This window comes from Schistocerca nitens, chromosome 8, assembly GCF_023898315.1.
Source record: "Schistocerca nitens isolate TAMUIC-IGC-003100 chromosome 8, iqSchNite1.1, whole genome shotgun sequence".
Classification (NCBI taxonomy): domain Eukaryota; kingdom Metazoa; phylum Arthropoda; class Insecta; order Orthoptera; family Acrididae; genus Schistocerca; species Schistocerca nitens.
Window position 1 is genome coordinate 384,013,438 of NC_064621.1, and position 23,466 is coordinate 384,036,903.

General features: G+C 39.3%; 1 protein-coding gene across 1 annotated transcript in view; it reads left to right on the forward strand.

Moving 5' to 3' along the window:
* The window catches only part of LOC126198624 (26S proteasome non-ATPase regulatory subunit 4), an 88,337-nt gene extending 76,796 nt beyond the window's left edge, over positions 1-11,541 (forward strand). The window contains exons 8-9 of the mRNA XM_049935080.1: positions 2,776-2,934; positions 10,681-11,541. Of these exons, the coding sequence (XP_049791037.1) occupies positions 2,776-2,934; positions 10,681-10,934 (413 nt within the window). The 3' untranslated portion in view covers positions 10,935-11,541. The remainder of the gene's footprint in view (positions 1-2,775; positions 2,935-10,680) is intronic.
* The last annotated feature ends 11,925 nt before the right edge of the window (positions 11,542-23,466 follow it).

A 23,466-nucleotide genomic window follows, 5' to 3' on the forward strand; every position in this document is an offset into this window, starting at 1 on the left:
CAAACAGTCAGTACACCAACTCCACCTCGTTTCTAACAACTGCTACCAATAATCTCCTCCAAAACAGAACAAAATAAAGTTCAAAGTCAAAAAGGATAAAATAAATACAAAAACACCACATTTACAATTTTCACAGGGCCAAATGGAGTTTATTGCATTCAAATAAAACTAGTCGAATCTGCCTCATTCATTACATACCACCTCCAGTCAGCTAACGGCTCCACCTTCAGTGAGGCAGCTCTCTACTGAGTAGATGCATGCTCACTAAAGCCCAGATACAAGAATGCCTATGTGAACTCTTTTAGAAGTTTCTTGAAAAGAACTCGATTGATCACTGAGGATCATTCACTCCTGACTTTGTACAGTCAGCACTCTTAAAACGTCACCTGTCTCTCACAACTCTCCTCTTACACCTGCGAGATCTTCAGGCCGACTCGATTTCATAAGCTCCAAACTGCTCCATAAAATTCTTTTAGTGTCCATGCTTTTCAGTCAGTTGACCTCAAGAGCAGACCGAACTCGAGCAGAATGCAGACATTCACAGTGGCCATTTTCTGCTCCCACGAACAACACCGCCCTGTAAAGTTTCACTTCCTATCAGGATTTTAAGAAACGTATTGTCAAGAGATGCTGGAAAACACCAGCCTTTATGGGAAACTCACTAACCCTTAAGCCCTCATAGTGGACCCGACCTCAGCTCATTTAGAAGGATTGCAGAAAGACTTACCTATCATCTCTAGGCTGGATGAAGCCCCGTTCCTCCCATCTGTGGCTCTGGCGTTCCGTCACCAAGAGGGCAAGCCCACGGCTGCAGTCAGGAATGATACATTACAATATGAGGCATGAAATATTTATTTTTATTAAAATGAAATTTTACTGCCCACCATCCATGAGGAGCACGTGTTGATCTCACCGCAGCCTTCCAGACTGAGCCACACACAATTGATTTCATCAAAGTGTAAGGGCCTGAAGATAGCATTGACACAAACACCAAAACTAGAAGCGAAGTAAATAAAAAATCGTAAGTACAGCAGGAGGAATTTCATTTTAATAAAGATTATACCAGCTGTGTCCCACCTTCATCCAGTTTAAATATGGATGTATGAAGATGAAATATTTATGTCTACTCAGTTGTAACTATGTTTGGATTTTAAACAATCTCAGACTAAATTTAATCTGGACATTTCAGTTGGTAAATCACGTGGGTGCTTTCACACGTGGCTCTGCCTTTGATCGTGTACACCTTCCGGGTTACAGGACTGGAGTAGGTGGTGGTGGGAGGGTGCATGGGAAAGGTTTTACACCGGGGGCGGTTACAAGGGTAGGAGCCAGAGGGTAGGGAAGGTGGTTTGGGGATTTCATAGGATTGAACCAAGAGGTTACGAAGGTTAGGTGGACGGCGGAAAGACACTCTTGGTGGAGTGGGGAGGATTTCATGAAGGATGGATCTCGTTTCAGGGCAGGATTTGAGGAAGTCGTATCCCTGCTGGAGAGCCATATTCAGAGTCTGATCCAGTCCCGGAAAGTATCCTGTCACAAGTGGGGCACTTTTGTGGTTCTTTTGTGGGAGGTTCTGGGTTTGAGGGGATGAGGAAGTGGCTCTGGTTATTTGCTTCTGTACCAGGTCGGGAGGGTAGTTGCGGGATGCGAAAGCTGTTGCCAGGTTGTTGGTGTAATGGTTCAGGGATTCCGGACTGGAGGCCCTGAAATGAGATCCATCCTTCATGAAATCCTCCCCACTCCACCAAGAGTGTCTTTCCGCCGTCCACCTAACCTTCGTATCCTCTTAGTTCATCCCTATGAAATCCCCAAACCACCTTCCCTACCCTCTGGCTCCTACCCTTGTAACCGCCCCCGGTGTAAAACCTGTCCCATGCACCCTCCCACCACCACCTACTCCAGTCCTGTAACCCGGAAGGTGTACACGATCAAAGGCAGAGCCACGTGTGATAGCACCCACGTGATTTACCAACTGACCTGCATACACTGTGACGCATTCTATGTGGGAATGACCAGCAACAAACTGTCCATTCGCATGAATGGACACAGGCAGACAGTGTTTGTTGGTAATGAGGATCACCCTGTGGCTAAACATGCCTTGGTGCACGGCCAGCACATCTTGGCACAGTGTTACACCGTCCGGGTTATCTGGATACTTCCCACTAACACCAACCTATCCGAACTCCGGAGATGGGAACTTGCTCTTCAATATATCCTCCCTTCCCGTTATCCACCAGGCCTCAATCTCCGCTAATTTCAAGTTCCCGCCACTCATACCTCACCTGTGATTCAACAACATATTTGCCTCTTCACTTCCGCCTCGACTGACATCTCTGCCCAAACTCTTTGCCTTCGAATATTTCTGATTGTGTCTGTATATGTGTGGATGGATATGTGTGTGTGTGTGTGTGTGTGTGTGTGTGTGTGTGTGTGTGTGTGTGTGTGTGTGCGCGCGCGCGCGCGAGTGTATACCTGTCCTTTTTTCCCCCTAAGGTAAGTCTTTCCGCTCCTGGGATTGGAATGACTCCTTACCCTCGCCCTTAAAACCCACGTCCTTTCGTCTTTCCCTCTCCTTCCCTCTTTCCTGACGAAGCAGCCGTTGGTTGCGAAAGCTAGAATTTTGTGTGTATGTTTGTGTTTGTTTGTGTGTCTATCGACCTGCCAGCACTTTCGTTTGGTAAGTCACATCATCTTTGTTTTTAAATATATTTTTCCCACGTGGAATGTTTCCCTCTAGTATATTCATATCTTTAATCTGGACTTTTTTTTTTATAGAACAAAGTGAAGAGGCACTCCTGGAAAGAGCATTGGCAATGTCTCTGGAGGGGGGTGCCGAAGAACAGAGCAGCCAGGCAGGAATCCCAGATTTCTCCAAAATGACAGAAGAGGAACAAATTGCTCTAGCAATGCAAATGTCCATGCAAGATGCTCAGCGTAAGTATCTCTCAATATTAGTGAAAAAATAACATTTACCTTAAGGGTAGTTAACCAAAACTACATACATCCTTTAAAAGCCAGCAGATGAAAATGTTCTTGATACTCCATCAAGGTGTTTGTTAATGTTTCCATTTACTACATGTTTTTCTCTTCCTCCTCGTAGGGTTACACGATTACAAATTCTCTTCATTGATAACTTGCTGTATATCAGTGACCAGTTCCCTCCCCCATCCTTGTTCAACCTGAGCTAGCACTCGGTTTATAATTACCTAGATATCGATGCCATATGTAGCTCTCATCTCCTTCTAGTGATGCCATATACAGCACAACTTGAAAATACAGTGTAACCCACTTTTATGTTTCTGGAACACTCCACTGTTCACAGCATTTTTATTGATGCTTTCCAACTTCCTGTGCTGTCAGTGTTACTTGGTACACACATTTGCGTTATCAAAATTATAAGTTCTCACCATTTACAACATTCATGGGAAAGCAAATAAAAAATAACCAGTGTAAGCAACAAAAAAGTGATGCTGGTAAGGTAACTGATTTTCAAGTAGTGTCCACAAACGTAGTACAGTTAACTTTCATTAGCCAGGCAGTCTCTGGTTCTGAAGTAACAGAAGTTGGAATGATTTATGCTGCTGATACTCCGTCCTAACTCTGCCAGCATTGTGATTATTATATTGTGTTGTGCATTGTTCACAGTTATGTTATGGGATTTGACAAAAATTCAGTATTAGTCTGAACAATAAACAAGAGCCACAGGTAGTACTACTACTTGTTAACATATAAATTAATTTTGCACTGTCATAGATGTGATGCCTCTGGGGGAAAATGTACAAAGTACAGGAAAGTTGTAGGCATATAATTTGGTAAAAAAACTGCAATAACTTTCGTTTGCAGGAAGATATTGTTACGTGGTTTATGGCATACATTTATTTATTACTCCTCAGAATATTTGGTAATTTCTGAAGTGTTTATTAGGGTGGAACCTAACAGCACAGCTAAAATTTAACTGCACATTCTACTCTGTATCATATGCTACAAACATATATTTTATTATGCTGTTTATCTACATACAGGTAAGGTCATGATGATATTTATGGAAAATAATTACCTGATGTAATCAGTCAGCATCATCCAGTGGCCCAACTCCTATCCTCTATTTCACATATTCACTTTAAAAACTAATTTTCATCATAAGATGTAGCAATTTTTATGTCCTGTCTGCATTTAGAAGTTGTATACACACATGTAATGTGTCCAAGTCTTTTAATCATTTTTGGATTTATTCTACATTTTGAATGTAGACGTGGAAACTTTCAACTGTATTTACAAATAGAAGACTAGGGAGGCAAAAAGTCAGTCGTCATAAGAAATTGAAGGGGAAAAAAATACAATTTTGAATTTTTGTGGTAAAAAAGAATTCAATCATTAATGTGTTTATGAAATGTAAAACTTGTGCAAGACAAAGGTTTCCAATGAAAGCTCAGTACAGTTAGTAAAATTGCTTATTGATGATCTACAAATCATGCACTTGCATTTTTCTGTAATTTGCTTTATTTTTAAAAGCCCCTGAAAAGTGTTTCACTGTATAGAAGCCAAAATCATTTGTAAAAGTCCTTGGTGTCCAGATGGGCAGCAAACTGAAATTCATAAATTAATCAAAAACTTTGTTCATTGGTTTGTACTGCTTTGCACCTTAGTGCTCTCTTTTTGTCTGGATCTTCAAACAGTGCTTCCGTGTACTTCCAGTTGGTGGTGCCCCACAGGTGAAGATACCATCATAATGTACTATGGAAAATCTTTATCAGTGATACCAGTTTTGATTGTCATGAATCATTATCAGGCACAGGAAGTTTTTCAGTCACAGTACCTGTCATTATACAAATGATATTCATTGCCACACTACACACTGCTAGTCGCCGCAAGTGGAAACATGCTTTATTGGTGCACCACACAGTTTAGCAAATTTTTACTGTGTTAAGCTGACACTACAGTGTTCATCTTTGGCACGTCACAGTAGAAACCATCAGTATTCATCCAAGTAAAAAAAAAATCTGAGCTATACACTTGTTTGTTTATGTAAATAGACTTCCAGGTTTTTCCTTTGTGCTAGACTGTGTAGTCATAGGTCCGATTTGAAATTCTAGACTCTTGACATGCTACTGTTCATGTCATTTTCACATAATCTTTCATTGAATGTGCCAGTACTTGTGTGTGTCATGATATATCGTGTTTTTTTAACATTTGTGAGTGCTGTGGAAAGCTCATACTATATCATCAGCTGTAAACATAATTTGTGCTTTTATGAACTTTTGGCCCCAGTATCTGCAGGGGCATGAATGAGAAACAGTGATGGAGAAGGGAGTGATACAGGGTTATAGCCCATCCTCTGTTATTCAGTGTGTGTATTGAGCAAGCAGGGAGGGGGAATGAAGTAGGAATTAAAGTCCAGGGAGAAGAAATAAAAACTTTGAGGTTTGCCAGTGACATTGTAATTCTGTCAGAGAAGGCAAAGAACATGGACGAGCAGTTGAATGGAAAGGACAGTGTCTTGAAAGGGGGATATAAGATGAACATCAACATAAGTAAAATGAGGATAATGGAATGTAGTCAAATTAAATCAGGTAATGCCTGATGGAATTAGATTAGAGTATTTGACACTTAAACTAGTAAATGAGTTTTGCTGTTTGGGTAACAAAATAACTGATTATGGTTGAAGTAGAGGGAATATGTAGACTGGCAGTGGTAAGAAAAACATTTCTGAAGAATAGAAATTTGTCAACACTTTGAAGACTGGCAGCTTATACACACTCTTGGTCCAGTGGACCATCCATTTTTAGCGTTTTTTGAAATATCACTGGCACCTCTCTATTTTAAGATATCTTCAAACAGAAAACATATGAAAGAACAATCTTTAAGGTTTATTTTAAACGTTATTTTAATTATATTGGTTGATGGCAAAATTGATAACAACAAACATAAAATGTATGATTTCGGTTTCACAAAAAAATGCATTTTTTGGTTTTGTGTAAATCCACAGGTAATTAGCTTCAGTGTGGAAGATTTTGAAGCATTCTGGCATGCAGAGTGGTATACTGCAGTCTGGACACCACCAGCTGGTTTCCTTCCTACCTGCTTTACCAATAGATTTGTTTTCTCAGAGCAAACTTCACACACTAATTGGATGCTCCTTCTTCTCAGTGGGTGGAATTTTTTCTGCAGAGTGTCGTCCTAGAAGTCTGTTGCTGTGAGTTTCACTAGGAACATTGTCTAGTGCCAAATTTGTACCTTTGTGAAGCAGTCCTTCAGCAATTTGTCGCAGAAAAGTGGAAAAATGGCAGCTCTTTCTTTGAACAGGAGTCGTGGTTTCCCGGCATAAGACAAATGCATTTGTTGCAGCCATTACAAGCATTTGGAAGAAAAATTTCTTCCACCATTTCATCTGTTTCCTCCTAAATGCATAGTAAGAAATCATTTGATCACTCCTATTGACCCCCATTTTGTAAATATTACAGTCAAGAATGGCATCTGGTTTTGATTTTACTTTGATACCTTCCTTTGTATGAACAGACATGTCAAAGCTGGTCATTTTGTGCACAGTGGACGGGCATAGTACATCTCTTGTGTCTTTCCACTTCAAGCAAGAAGGTGATTCCTCCTCATTGACACAGATTCATATCTTTTCAGTTTTTTGGAAACAATTTCGTTTGATAGTTCTTTCTGGTTAGTCATGCATATACCTACTGCTTTTGTTTTATGTTGCCACAGAAAATCGAATACTGCTGGTGAACTATAAAATCTGTCCATGTAAACAGTGTAGCCTTTTCCCAGGTAATCTGCTAGCAACCTCTCAAATAATGGTATTGTGGAGTTGTCGTGTGTTCCTTTCTCAGCATATACCTCCATTCTGACAACATAACCAGTTTTGGAATCACACACAATAAACATCTTGATTTCATAGTTGTCAGATCTATTTTTTATGTAAACCTGAAATACCACTTTTCCACGTAAACCACACATGCCTTCATCAATTGTGGGGTTTTCTGATTGGTAAAATGATTTTTGTGATTCTAATAAGAAATGATCCAGGATTGGCCTGATTTTATGCATGGGGTCGTGCTGAGGTTGACTTTTTGGAATGTAAGTTGCATTTTCATTCAAATGCAGGTTTGATAATATTGCCTTGAATCTGTTTCTGGCCATAACAGAACCATGGAGAGAGGTTGAAATAAAATTGTTGGTAGACCAGTAACCTGTCAGTTTTGGTTTTTTCACAAGACACATGTGTATAAATATGCCAAAAAACAAATACGTTTCAGCTTTACTCGAACCCACAAATTATAAAAATTGTGAGTCTTTACCCTGGAAGCTGCTTTGAGTTTGTCATAAACAGACTTTACATATCTGTTTGTTTCAGATTTTGTGCGTTTCATTATGGAATCAGGGAAAAAGATCGAAAACACACTGAGAGGAGTGGAATTCTCATGAACAGCTGCCATTATTCCACTTTTCTGTACAAATTGTGGCACAGTAGGTTTATTGTCAGCAAATTTCCAGCCTAATTCGGCATCAGCAAAATTTGTTGCCGCTGTGTTGCAAAGGATGTACTTTTTTCTATAAACACTGGCTGCACAGGTGCAGGCTCATCAGATTCCTCTGCAAGATAGACGAGATGAACAGAAATAAAATTTCTGCTAACTGAAGCAACTCAAGTAATATAAGTCATAATAATAATACTGAAGAAAAACTGCACTAGACAGCTCCTTCACCAGTATCTGAATCCTCTTCATTCTCTCCATGTTCAGACATTTCCCACTCAGAACCAGAATCGTCCAATTATTCTTCTAAGGCTACTAAAATTTCTTTCTCACTCAGAAAATGTGACGTATTTGAGAGAAAAATGAACAAGAAACAGAAAGCGGTAAAGAGAACATTTGAAACTCACGGCTACACCAATGCACAGTGGTGCAGCATGTCATGAAAGCTGCTATGCGTGTTTTGCCATTTGTTTCGACATTGTTCTAAAACCAGAACACACAGGGGACCAGCAGTCAATGAACATATAGGCAGGTGTTACATGCAGCAGCACCACAATAGCCGGCCTGCTTCCAGACCGCTAATAGGTTGTGAGCAGCTTGCAACAGCCGCCCGACTTATACTCAGGCGCGGTCGTTTTGAAGCAGTTCTGTAGCCCGACCTATTCTTTGGCTTGGTCACCAGAGTGTTATCACCGAGTGTAAATTTAAGTGTTAGATGGGTAGATCATGTAACTAATGAGGAGGTACTGAATAGAATTGGGGAGAAAAGAAATTTGTGGCACAGCCTAACTTGAAGAAGGGATCGGTTGGTAGGACACATTCTGAGACATTAAGGGATTACCAATTTAGTACAGGAGGGAAGCGTGGGAGGTAAAAATCATAGAGGCAGACCGAGAGATGAATACAGTAAGCAGATTCAGAAGGATGTAAATTGCAGTTGTTAATTGGAGATGAAGAGGCTTGCACAGGATAGAGCAGCTTGGAGGGCTGCATCAAACCAGTTTTTGGACCGAAGATGATAACAGTGTATTCAACATAAAAACTTTATTGTATAAGGTACAATCAGAAAGTGATCATTCAGAGGCTGTACATCCAGAATTGGTTTGGCAAACAAGCAAATGTCCCACCAGTGCACAAGGTTGAAGATAGTTGTTTGATAAAACACAGTGTCCTTCTCTGTGAAATAGTCCGTAACTGCGAGCTGCACATCTTAGTCCAACAGGAATCATTGACACTTGAAGGTATTTTTTAAGTGACCAAAGCACAATAATTGCACGGGGAAAGATCAGGACTGTAGGGCGGGTGCCCGAGTGTGTATCACTTCAGTTGCCATAACTTCCATATTAAGATTGCATGATGTGCATTGTCATGAAGCAGTTTTCATGGACTTTTTGCCATAATTTGTATTCTCCATTCCTCAGCAGATGTCTGCCATTGTGTCTCCTTCGGCAGCCAAGAAAAGAATAACAGCATGTTTGCCCTGCTTTGACGCATTTGGTAGTATCACCATAGTTCACATTTTTGCATTTACTGCATGCTTGTCGAAAAGACAAGAATGCCATGCTAATCTGTTGCCCGTGTGTCAGTGCTTGTATACCTGCATCAGAGTCGCAATATGTTACATATACACTGCAGCAACACCCTCAAATGGAAACTTTTTGATCGCCTTTTTCTGCTGGAGGATCATGATTTGTTGGCACATCACAGTACATGTTCCCTTACTAGAGACAATTCTAAAAAGAGTGAATAACGAATATTGAACAAGCTATAATCCAAACATTCTGTGCATGAAAGACAAGACTAACAAGACTAATGGATTGAATTCTATGGAGGATATTAAATATTCACTCATTAATCAAAATATAAAAATAACACCTAATATAAAAAATGAAGAGTTCAAATTCTAATTTTATTCATTTTAAGGATAAATAGATTAGCACTGATTAGCTATATGTGTACATGTTTCTAATATAGCAGGGCTTCATTACCCTTTCATTTCTGATCCTCATTAATACATAATGTGGTCTGAAGATTTTTGTTTTTTTAGAATAGTTTAGATATGAATGGTTGATAAGATACTCGTGGGCCACTAGATAACGAATTTAGTATTGACAAATATAAAGCAGGTTTGAATGATAATGATAAAGCAAATTTTTGAAAATAATGTATTTCTGTATGACAGTATTGTGAAAAGGATCGGTTGCTTCTCACCGTATACAGGAGACGTTGAGTTGCAGACAGGCACAATAAAAAGACTGCTATGCATTTGAGCTCTTGACAAAAGGCCTTCTAAAGTAGGAAACACAAATACATTTGCACAAACAAACTCACAAAACCATTGTCTCTGGTCACTGAGAGCTTAAATGTATATCAGTCTTTCTGTTGTGTCTGTCTGCAACTCAGTGTCTCCTCTTTATGGTGAGTAGCAAACTACCCTTTTCAAAATATTGTCATTATTCCATCCTGGATTTTCTGTTTGACATATTTCAATATGGTAAAAACACTCAGCCTATGTTACGACAAAGAATCACTGTAGCTTTCTAATGATAGGATAGTGTTTAAAGTATTGATAAAATTTTATCATAGTTATATGTCCTCTAAAAACTTCATTTTCTGTTTTTTCACATCCATCCATAAAACCTCATAATTTATTAGTAGTTCATATGGCAAAATTCTTCCATTACTTTTTTTCCCCAGACTCAGGTCTCAAAAGTGCTACCATAACCAGTATCAGCTCATTAGAAAATAGAAGATTTTGATTTGAAGGCATTTTTGTCCCCTCTAAGCAATGTCTAGAGAGGCAAAAATGGCCCCTCGTTAAAATCATCTGATGATTTTTTTAAGAAGTTGAAACTTGTCACTATATCACTGTTTGTTCCAAGACTGAAGAATTGAAATATGCCTATCTATGTAGTTGAAGTAAGTCACATTTGGCAATTATGAAAATTTGCCTGGATTGGTGGTTGGGTGGGTAGGTAGGAAGGGGAGAGGGAGAGGGATAGAGAGAGAGAGAGAGAGAGAGAGAGAGAGAGAGAGAGAGATAGTACATTTGTGCTAGTGAAAGTGGAGGTAACTGTTAATTGTATCATTAGAATGGCACAGTATTTTGTGGAATAGTTAGCATATCAATGTTCATAATCTTGAATTCAAACCTTGTGAATCATGTATACTTGAGAAATGACATTACCTTTTTCAGCTGAAGAAGTACCAATGAAAGAGGAAGGAAGCAGCTCTGTGAAAGAAGAGAAAACGGAAACTCCAATGGAAGTTGAGGGAGATGATGATTATTCTGAAGTGATGAATGATCCTGAATTTTTGCAAAGCGTTCTAGAAAATTTACCTGGAGTTGATCCACAAAGTGAGGCTATACGCAAAGCAGTTGGTAGTTTAAAAGACAAGAAAGAAAGTGACAAAAAAGATCGTAAGGATGATGATAAGGGGAAGAAATAAAGCAACAAAATACTGATCTGTAAGTTATAAGTTCTGAGGTTTCCAAATTTGTCTATCAGTGTTTTCAGTTTCGATGATACTGAAGAAATGAATATGATGCCACCAGTGGACTGGAAAATTTTTAATACTAAGACAAAAAATTAATGCAGCATTAACACTGAATATACTTAACCCCAGCTGTTCATTGCAGTTGCTGGACAGCTTTCTTGTCCTACTTTAATACACAAAATTGGTTTAAATTTTAGTTTGTAAGCAATGTTAATAAGAAATTGCTATCCAACTGTCTGAAGGTGAAACAGTTATATTTATGTTGAAATTAAAGATTTTGTCCTTCATTGAATGAATTCTTTTTTGTGTGCCTCATCTTCCTTAATAAATGTAAAATTTTTAGTTTTATTTGCCTCACAGCATTTAATAGTGTTGTTGCAAAGAAAGGAGTATGATTTATGTGAACTTCAATAAAGTGATAATTGTCTGATGTAATCTTCACATACATATCTTCTTGTCTAGAATTTTTGTTTCTGTGTTTACTGTTTGCATTTATGATATTATTTTAAAACATATCAGTGTCGGTTCATTATGCTGAATAAATTTTTTGTTTTGCAAATGTTTGGTTTGTGTGTACTTTATTATGCAGACTCATTTCATTAGATTTAAAAGTTAACTGTATTACAGATCTAGACTGTATTGCTCCTACAAGGGGACCTTACAGACTGGCCCTAATCTGTTTTCTTATACTGATTTCAGTGCCTGGACATCACTTTCTAAAACAATATGATGTGATCCTTAAAAAAAAAAAAAAAAAAAAAATCAAATTGCTGTAAGAAACTGATGTCAGGGCACTGAGCTTAAAAGCACATAAGTATGACGAAAATAAAATCGATGCAAGCCAGTTCATACTGCATCCAACATCTCGAACATTACTCTAATACCTTCCGCCGCGGAAGTCGAACACACGGCAGAACAAATGGACGTGGTCAGCCCATAGAGGGCTCCGCCTCCGCGGCGGCTATTCAGCGCAGCGCTAAGCCACCGCTAAGCTACGTGCAGACAGCGGCCAATAGCCGCTCCCTCCGGTTTCGTATATAGGGACCCGCTCTGCCCTAGCCCAGCCATTCTGGTACTCGCTCTGGATTTTGTTTCTATCTCGGTGGTACTGCGTTCTGGTCGTTGCTCGTTGTTGACATTTGCCTGGCTCTGGTTCCGAGTGGATTTACGTTTGGTGTTTGGTGTTGTGGTTTCCACAAGCCTCCATTGTTTATCTCTTCCTTGTTCTGTCGCTCATAGTCGGTCGTGGTCGGTTGTTGTCAGTTATCGTTGGTCTGTCGTCCGACTCGTCCTGTGTTTACCCGTTGGTGCGTGCTCCGATCCACAGCCCAAGGCGTTCCCGCTGTTGGTTGTGGTTACTACAATTACAATAAATTGATGTCTAATATACATCATTAAACTTGCAGAACCGCACACAATGGATTTAACTTTATGAATGTATTTGAATTCTGCGATTTATCCCATGTGGTTCACATGGAACAACAACAAAGATTTTTGTATAGGTAACAATACTCATTTTACATTCAGTTGTAACAATATTAACAATGCTAATATTTATGAGGAAGGATCCATGACAACAAAATTGTATTCTAAAGCAGCAGTTGCCACAAGTAACAGAAACACTGAAGATATAGTATGACAAATGAAAGTAATGAAAAGCAATGTGAAATGTGTTTTATTCATCTTATAACGTGCAGTATTTCAAAATTTGTTTATTTGACATTTTGTCACACTTACAATAATACTTTGCGAAAAACTAACTTACTTAAAATTTGTCAAACTTATAATATTTACATCCACTATACCCATCAAAAATTTTTATTCCTTATTAGGGATCCAGCTCAAAGTATCCCTTCATCCTTCACAATCTAGATTATAGACGTATGTGAATCGTCAGAACATGGCACAAACTTTAAATTTATTTTTTAACTAAGATACTTACCCAAGTTAATGTATTTATGGAGCCATCAGAATTGTCTTCTGTGAATACAACTTCCCTCCAGGGGTTGTCTTCGTATTGCTGATCTGACATGAGAAAAGCTTTGGAGAGAATCTAGAGGTGGATGCTGAAGTGACTTGCTAGTTGCATCAATGTACATGCCAAGGTGAAAGAGGGATGCAGTTCTAAAAGTCACAGTCTGTGTTATCACAGGATGGCCACAGTCTCTAGTTTGTGCTTTTCACTCATCTTTATGACAGATCTACAGTCAAGTCAAGGAAAAATTTTATGGAATCAGGACATCATGCTCCTAACACCACAAATAAGGTTAGACTTAAAAAATCTCCTCTTGTTGCCAAAGGAAGTGGAAAGGACCTCTAATTCAGCCAGCCTGTCATTGTTGGTTGCAATGTGGGACAGAATCTGCACATAGTCGTTCAATGTTTTCTCAGATGTTTCTGAACCGCATGTTTTAATACACTAAATGGGTCTCCCAGGCCTCCACAATGCATTGTCCTCATCTCTTAATATAATTTTCCTAAGCGGTGCCTATGTTTGCCCATTAATGGAGAGTTTACTTTCATCCCTTGTTTTGACCTAGTACAAAATGTCAGTTTCAGGAAATACTTTGCATGGTTAAGTGGATAAAATTGGTGTAGGTATCTTGTGCATTCTTTAGACATGTTTCCATGATGCAGAGCACGTATATCTGCTATTGACATGATAGTCAAGCGAACAGGTAATTTGCAGACCAGTCATTGCTGCTTAAGATGCAGTGTTTGTGGTAGGAATGAGTGCTTAGACCTTTTGAGCATTCTACAGAATGTTGTCTGACATAACTGTCACACACATCCAATTGCAACAGCTACCAATTCCACAGCAGAAGCAGAGCTGTACTGACAAGGGGAGGCCGCCAATTGTGAAATTCAGATTCGATTCATACTGCGCATAATAAAAGCTCATGGCCAGAGGTGTAATGTGGCAAAGCACCAAGATGCACTTCTCAGCCGTTGTCGAGAAAATCGACAGTTAAAAGAAACCGTTGCGGTGAAATACTCTCTACGATTGATAACTTTCTACAGCGTCGTGGCGCAGTGGTAAGCGCTCGGGGTCGTAATCCGAAGGTCGCGGGATCGAATCTCGCGCCATGCAACCTCCCCCCCCCCCTTTTTTTTTTTTTTTTTTTTTTTTTTTTTTTTTTTTTTTTTTTTTTTTTTTTTTGATATATATATATATATAATTCCCGGCAATCTGTTGCAACAATTATGCATATAATAAGTTGTTGAAAGTCGTTCGTCGTGGAAAAACTGGCGACTTCGAACATCGTTATGTTTTCCGCAAACAAAGTTGTATTTCACAAATGTTATTAATCGTCTTCATAATGTTAACCATGTATAGTTAACGGAAGACGTAGAAACAATATTCCGAAACGAATACGTATAGCGTCCGTCAAACGTTCGAATTAGAACAGAGACCCCACGAATACAAATTAGCTGTGGCAGGTATGAAATATAAACTCCGTTACTCGCTCGTTACACTTGAAGGACAGATGTTGAATGGGTCGAAACGAGCCGCCGCATAACAGCGTAGTTGCCTGCTAACTTCGAAAGAAGGTAGATGCGGTCCCTAGCGCAACTTATAACATCGTCGAAAATCAGTGCGGACGGGAGAGCTTTGGTACACCCTGTTAAAAAAAACGATAAATGGAGGCGGTACAATTGGAGAGCGATCCGACTTCACCAACATGCATAAGCAATATATATATATATATATATATATATATATATATATATATATATATATATATGGGAAACATTCCACATGGGAAAAATATATCTAAAAACAAAGATGATGTGACTTACCGAACGAAAGTGCTGGCAGGTCGATAGACACACAAACAAACACAAACACACACACAAAATTCAAGCTTTTGCAACAAACTGTTGCCTCATCAGGAAAGAGGGAAGGAGAGGGAAAGACGAAAGGATGTGGGTTTTAAGGGAGAGGGTAAGGAGTCATTCCAATCCCGGGAGTGGAAAGACTTACCTTAGGGGGGAAAAAGGACGGGTATACACTTGCACACACTCACATATCCATCCACACATATACAGACACAAGCAGACATCTCACAAGCAGACATCTCACAAGCAGACATCTCACAAGCAGACATATTTAAGGTCTTTAAATATGTCTGCTTGTGAGATGTCTGCTTGTGTCTGTATATGTGTGGATGGATATGTGTGTGTGTGTGTGTGTGTGTGTGTGTGTGTGCGAGTGTATACCCGTCCTTTTTTCCCCCTAAGGTAAGTCTTTCTGCTCCCGGGATTGGAATGACTCCTTACCCTCTCCTTTAAAACCCACATCCTTTCGTCTTTCCCTCTCCTTCCCTCTTTCCTGATGAGGCAACAGTTTGTTGCGAAAGCTTGAATTTTGTGTGTGTGTGTTTGTGTTTGTGTTTGTTTGTGTGTCTATCGACCTGCCAGTGCTTTCGTTCGGTAAGTCACATCATCTTTGTATATATATATATATATATATATATATATATATATATATATATATATATATATATAAAGAAAGAAAGTGATGAGACTCACCAAACAAAAGCGCTGGCAGGCCGACAGACACACAAACAAACACAAACATACACACAAAATTCTAGCTTTCGCAACAAACGGTTGCTTCGTCAGGAAAGAGGGAAGGAGAGGGAAAGATGAAAGGAAGTGGGTTTTAAGGGAGAGGGTAAGGAGTCATTCCAATCCCGGGAGCGGAAAGACTTACCTTAGGGGGAAAAAAGGACGGGTATACACTCGCACACACACACATATCCGTCCTTTTTTCCCCCTAAGGTAAGTCTTTCCGCTCCCGGGATTGGAATGACTCCTTACCCTCTCCCTTAAAACCCACTTCCTTTCATCTTTCCCTCTCCTTCCCTCTTTCCTGACGAAGCAACCGTTTGTTGCGAAAGCTAGAATTTTGTGTGTATGTTTGTGTTTGTTTGTGTGTCTGTCGGCCTGCCAGCGCTTTTGTTTGGTAAGTCTCATCACTTTCTTTCTTTTTAGATATATTTTTTCCACGTGGAATGTTTCCCTCTGTTATATATATATATATATATATATATATATATATATAGGGAAACTTCCACGTGGGAAAAAATATATCTGAAAACAAAGATGATGTGACTTACCAAACGAAAGCGCTGGCACATCGATAGACACCCAAACAAACACACAAAATTCTAGCTTTCGCAACCAACGGTTGCCTTGTCAGGAAAGAGGGAAGGAGAGGGAAAGACGAAATGATTTGGGTTTTAAGGGGGAGGGTAAGGAGTCATTCCAATCCCGGGAGCGGAAAGACTTACCTTAGGGGGAAAAAAGGAAGGGTATACAATCGCTCGCGCGCGCACTCACATATCCATCCACACATATACAGACCCCATATATATATATATATATATATATATATATATATATATATATATATATAAAAAGAAAGATGATGAGACTTACCAAACAAAAGCGCTGGCAGGTCGATAGACACACAAACAAACACAAATATACACACAAAATTCAAGCTTTCGCAACAAACTGTTGCCTCATCAGGAAAGAGGGAAGGAGAGGGAAAGACGAAAGGATGTGGGTTTTAAGGGAGAGGGTAAGGAGTCATTCCAATCCCGGGAGCGGAAAGACTTACCTTAGGGGGAAAAAAGGACAGGTATACAATCGCACACACACACACATATCCATCCACACATACAGACACAAGCAGACATATTTAAAGACCATTATATATATATATATATATATATATATATATATATATATATATATATATATATAAAATTGCATGGCGCGAGATTCGATCCGGCGACCTTCGGATTACGAACCCGAGCGCTTACCGCTGCGCCACCACGCTGTTGAAAATTATTAATCGTAGAGAGTATTTCACCGCAACGGTTTCTTTTAACTGTCGATTTTCTCGACAACGGCTGAGAAGTGCATCTTGGTGCTTTGCCACATTACATCTCTGGGCATGAGCTTTTATTATGCGCAGTATGAATTGAATCTGAATTTCACAATTGGCGGCCTCCCCTTGTGAGATGATCTGTGCCACCCAATTGTAAAACTACATTTCTGCATTTTTCTACATGTAGCTAATTACCTAATTTTTTTAGTACATTTAATAAAAATGAAGAATTTTAAAAAATATTTCTATATTGATAAAAAATATTGCACACAACAAATTAACCCTTTTGCTATGACAGACATCATCTTTGCACTCCGCACTGAGCAACTTTTGTTATGGCTCTACTGCTTGCTGAATGATGGTTCCTGTGCTGAGAGGTGGCGTACTGGCCATATGAATGACTTATGATGACTTGCTCAATTTTTCAAATACTATTAGGTGAACAAAAATTTGTTTGCACATGTACAGTCTGATATCTTTGCTTCATAAATGAATGAGTTTCTCTACATTATCTGCTGTAATTAGTGTCCTGCATAATATTAAGTAAAACATTGTGTGAAATTTTAATGATTTTGCAGAGGTAAATTCGCAGGGCATAAACCTTGCTTGTGGTCGATTTTGCTCATACATTGTAGTGAATAAAAGTAGATAAGATATCAAAATCTTATTTCAAATTGAGAGCAGAGAGATATCTCATTTTGTTCTCAAGTAACTGGGATTTACATCTGAAGGACAATCGCGCGCGACATGCCCATTCGCATCCTTGTGTATCGTGGAATCGTGGTCGTAACAATAAAAATATCTCATAAAGGATTCAAAATATTGAAATGAGGGTTTTTGCAAACGATAGCATGCAATGACGCACATACTTTGCAAGATAAATACTCAAAACGTTTTATTCACCGAGTTATGGGAGTATGTTGTCTGCAGCAATGAGAGGTCGGCACCTCAGGATACATTCAGATGTCCATAGCACTGAAGGAAAACCCAAGTGGTGCGCATATACATATCCGCACTATCTAGGGAATGTATCATTGTAGTAAACAAATCACAAGTAGTATAAACATCCTAAAAAAAGTTTTGTATTGTTTATTGAGCTACTGTACATGGACCTTAGTCTGATGTATAGCAAAGAACTGGTATAAGAATCCTACTAGGTGATTTCACTGCACAGCTTGGCAGAGGAACAGTACACCAAAAAACAGCAGTTTCTGAATACATAATTTCGCCAACAAGAAGAGAACCAGATTCATTGTGTTATGTTGACAAAAGAATTTGAAAATCATGTCAGCCTCTGTGAGGAAACATTTTTGAAAGCAAAAGACCTGGAGGTAACCCATACAGTTGTTTGAAGAGTATCAAATCCATTGTGCTGCAATCACATTCAAGTCACAGAAAGAAGTTCATGACGTACAAACCTGCAGAGGTGCAAACATTGACTTGGAACACTATCTTGTTGACATCAATGTTAAATTTAGTCCAAAATAGCACACCACAAAAGTACACACCATCAGAAAATTAATAGAAAAGGACATGAGGAACCAATTAAAACAGGACTGAAAGAAAGAAAAGGTTAGTCACCTGGGGACAGTTTCAAGCCAAGATTATACAGAAAGCCAAAAATCTAACCTGCAGAACAAGAACACAAAACAAAATTGTTGGGATTAAGTATGTGAAGACAATTTGGAAGAATGAAACATGGCCTTCCAGAAATATGAGCGTCATTCCATAAGTAATGCCCCACATTTAAAAAAAAAGAACATTAATATACAAAGACAAATGTCCTTGTTGGTACTTCACTTTCGATGTTTGTTCTGTGTGCTGCTGAAATTTTGAATCATTCTGGCAGATGGCAGAGTCCTAGTATAGTGTCAAAATGGCGTCTACATACGACTCATGTTACAAGCAGCATGTTGTTATTGAACTCTTGTGTGCAGAAAAAGAAACCGTGGTGAACATCCATAAATGTTTCTATGCAGTGTATCATGATGATATGCTGGAGTTGATAGGAGTATGTCTGGGCAATGGGTAGAGAAAGTTACAGCCTCAGTAAATGCAGAAACAGAGCTCCTTGATCACCCATGCTTGGGACATCCTGTGACAGCCACTGCTCCAGACTTGCTGAATCATGCGGATGCCATTATTCGTGCCGACCGGCGCATCACAACTTGACAATTGGCTCTACAGTTTTTGGTCAGCATTGGAAGTGCATTTGCAATGATCGAAACTCTCAGATATTCAAAGAGGTGCTCATGATAGGTCCCATGAATGCTCAAGTGGACCACAAGACTCAGTTCATCTGAATTGTTGGAGCATTTTGAAACCGAAGGAGAGGCCTTTCTGTCACGGATTGTACGGGGGACAAAAGCTGGGTGCACCACTTTGCGCCAGAAACAAAATGGAAGTCCGTGGAGTGGCATCATCCTCATTCACCACAAAAGAAATTCAAGACAACCCCTCTGCCAGAAAAGTGGTGTCATTCTCGTGGATGTGATGCCAAGAGGGTCAACGATCAATTCAGAGGCATATGTGAAGACTCGGAATAAACTCAAGAACCGTTTCCGATCTGTTTGATCGGCCAAGAATCCAGCAGAAATCTTACTCCAACATGATAATACATGCCCACACACAAGTCTGAGAACCCAGGAACACATTGCCAAATTGGGTTGGACTTCATTGCCTCATCCACCTTACAGTCCAGACCTGGCACCCTTGGACTTCCACCTCTTTGGGCCGCTTAAGAATTCTCTATCGGGCACACACTTTGAAGATGATGAGAGTGTCAGTCATGCAGTGAAAACATGTCTATGCCTACAGGACAAGAGCTTTTACCAACAGGGAATACTTGCTCTTCCACAATGTTGGCGTATGGCCATAGAACGTGATGGAGACTACATAGAAAAATAGGACATCAACAAGACATGTTGATGTATATTGTCACCAAATTCTGACTCTTATCAATAAATATGTTCTGCGCAAAAAATAGGGGGCATTACTTATTGAACGGCCCTCATATAACAGTAAAAAATCACCCAAGACTAAACAACACTTCTTCAAAATCTAAAAACAGATTGCAACATTAATTGGACAAGCAAAGGGGAGTCACATATGTGAACAATATAAAATTACTGAAAATAGTTTTAGGGAAAATGACGCACATGGCTTTTACATGATGTTCAGTGCGAAGATCCATGGATACACACCACTGAATCTTTGCTTTAGAAAGCAGGATGGTACACTTGCCGTGACAAATAATGACAACCGTAGAAATACTAAAAACACATTGTTAGAGTCTAAAACAGGACATCTGAGGAATATGGCACCATCACAGAGTTACTGAAGCGCATATGGACTAACACATTTCAGGAGTTAACACAAATTGTCATGGATATCTGACACACAGAAAAGCTGGCAGAATATTGGAAACATCCGCTCCACAAGAAATGTGGTAGGATAGACAAAAAGTGATCTTCTCCTTCATATGACACCCACAATATTCTCAGAACAGTTACTTCAAAGAACACAAGCACAATACAAAAATAAGATCGTTGAATACCAAGCAAGCTTTTTACCAAAATGCTTGCATGTGCAACTTTGTCAACTTCGAGAAGACATGACTAGATTGACCAATAGTCTTTCTTTGATATTCTAGTACAGGGAGTAGATCCAAAGATACAAGCCTCATTAACTACATTCGAACAAGACATCAAAATCTATGTGGGAAATATCAGAACCCTTTGAAGTTAAAACAGGTGTTCGCCAAGGAAATTGCCCGTCACCACTCACCTTCACTCTCATCTCATTTAAAGTCCTTAGGGAAAGGGAAAAAATTAAAAAATCAGTATCTCTGGAAACCTATTCTACTTGGGCAAACAAAGATAACACTAATCTCTCTTGTTTAACTTCCACAGGCAATTTAGCAGTACCAGTGGATGATTAAAGCATAACAATAAGGTAGAAGTTCTCAAAGAATGTGATTAAAAAGTCGCCTACAAATCCCCCTTTAAAAAAAGTTCATCTGTGATAAATCTTAAATTCAGAAATTAAACACACAGAATGGTAAGTCAGAAGGGCCAGACACTTCAAGAATGTCAATAAAATCATAGAACAAATGATGCTAGTAAAAGAAGCACTGAGAGCTCAATTACAGAAACTCAAAAGAGTGTGCTTATCCACGCATACATCCATCATAACTGGATAGAAAACAAATCTACTCGGCAAGTGACAGCAAGAGAAAAGACACATAGAAGTTTCATTCTTCTGGTAGAAGGGTTGGAGGCGAGGGAAGAGGGATGAAGGAAAAGGAATAGCAAGGTTTAGCAAATGGGAAGAGTTATGGAAAAGTCACCCAAAGCCCTGGGTCAGGGGAGACTTAATGGGTGGGATGAGAAGGAAAGACTTGTGTGCCTACATTCTTTGTGGGGACCTATCTCGCCATGCCCTCAGTGCAGCCCTGAGAAGAATCAAAGCACTGCATGCAGACTGTTCATCAACAGACGGAACACACAACCTACTGAGAAACAGAATTCACAATGGAATTACATTCTAATAGTACGTCTGGAAAATAAAAAGTGAACGACTCTTAAAAACTTGATGTAGAATCATCACATTTAATCGGGATTCTGATATAGGAGCATCAAAGGCAATAACTCAAAGTGGCATTTTGTGAATAAGGTAGACACTATGTACTAAAAATGAGAATGGAAAATTGTGATTAGTACTGCAATGTGCATTTCTAAATCATCTGATTCAGATATAGAACACATGTCGCAAATGTGTGATGATCAGTTGATTCTACTTGAGTTTCACGACAGAATTGAAGCATTTATCCTTTAGAATGTTGTGGCCATTATTTCAAATAAATCTAATTTTATATTGACAAAGATGATGTGACTTACCGAACGAAAGCGCTGGCAGGTCGATAGACACACAAACAAACACAAACACACACACAAAATTCAAGCTTTCGCAACAAACTGTTGCCTCATCAGGAAAGAGGGAAGGAGAGGGAAAGACGAAAGGATGTGGGTTTTAAGGGAGAGGGTAAGGAGTCATTCCAATCCCGGGAGCGGAAAGACTTACCTTAGGGGGAAAAAAGGACGGGTATACACTCGCACACACACACATATCCATCCACACATATACAGACACAAGCAGACATCTCACAAGCAGACATATTTAAAGACATGAGATGTCTGCTTGTGTCTGTATATGTGTGGATGGATATGTGTGTGTGTGTGTGTGTGTGAGTGTATACCCGTCCTTTTTTCCCCCTAAGGTAAGTCTTTCCGCTCCCGGGATTGGAATCTCCCTTAAAACCCACATCCTTTCGTCTTTCCCTCTCCTTCCCTCTTTCCTGGTGAGGCAACAGTTTGTTGCGAAAGCTTGAATTTTGTGTGTGTGTTTGTGTTTGTTTGTGTGTCTATCGACCTGCCAGCGCTTTCGTTCGGTAAGTCACATCATCTTTGTTTTTAGATATATTTTTCCCACGTGGAATGTTTCCCTCTATTATATTAATTTTATATTGAGTATGTTTGTTTCTTTGTAGATTTCCATTAAGGTACTGTAGACTCTGAAATTGCAATTTCATTGTGTATGTGGAAAATAACAATTTCTTTTAATTTTTTATTTTTTATTTTTTTTTTGGCCAGCTTAACTAACTTCAAACAATTTTAGTGTGTTTTGTAAGAGGATAATAATTTCTAAACACAATAGGACGATACAGTTAGGTGCTGCAGTTTTCTAAATAATGGGTGAAAAGGTTATTTTGGCTGTGCAGTGCACTTCTATCTAACAGATTCAGAAATTTTCTTTCACATTCTGACATTAACAGGGATAGAACGCATGGAGCTAAATGTTATCTTCAATCTGCACATACACAGGATTTCTGTTAGAAGCAAAATACGTGAAAGGGAGGCAGGGAGTGGAGTGTGACAGGATTGTAGCCTATCCCCCATTACTCAGTCTGTACTACGAAGGGCATTCAAAAAGTTTTGCACCATTGTCTCTAATTTTTTTTATTTTTCGCAGGAGCAGAATGAAATTTTTGGTGAACATACTTGGAACACTGAGCTATACATTGGGCCTACTCAATGTAGACTCCATCAGCTGTGATGCATCTGGCCCAACGTTCTTTCCATAATGTAAATGCGCTTTGGTAAAATTCTGGGGATTGACTTTTACACTATCGCTTGATACAGGAATTAAAGTCTTTCTCACTATCAAATGTTTTACTGCGCAGGTGGCCCTTCTGACAACCAAAGAGGTAAAAATCAGAAGGAGCCAAGTCCAGACTCTAGGGAGGATGAGGAACAATTTTCCAATCCATTTTCCTGATTTTCTTCTGTGTCATAAGGGTTGTATGGGGTTTGGCATTGTCATGGTGTAGTCTGATGAACGGAGCCTGAAGCTGTGGTCTGTGGGTCTTGATGCTACATCGCAGCTTGTCCAATGACAAACAGTAATGGTCCCAATTAATTGTGGGGCCAGGTTCCAAATAATCAATGAAAATGACACCACACTGATCCCAGAAGCAGGAGGCCATCACCTTTCAGCCTGCTCTTCGTGGAAGTCTTGGTTTCT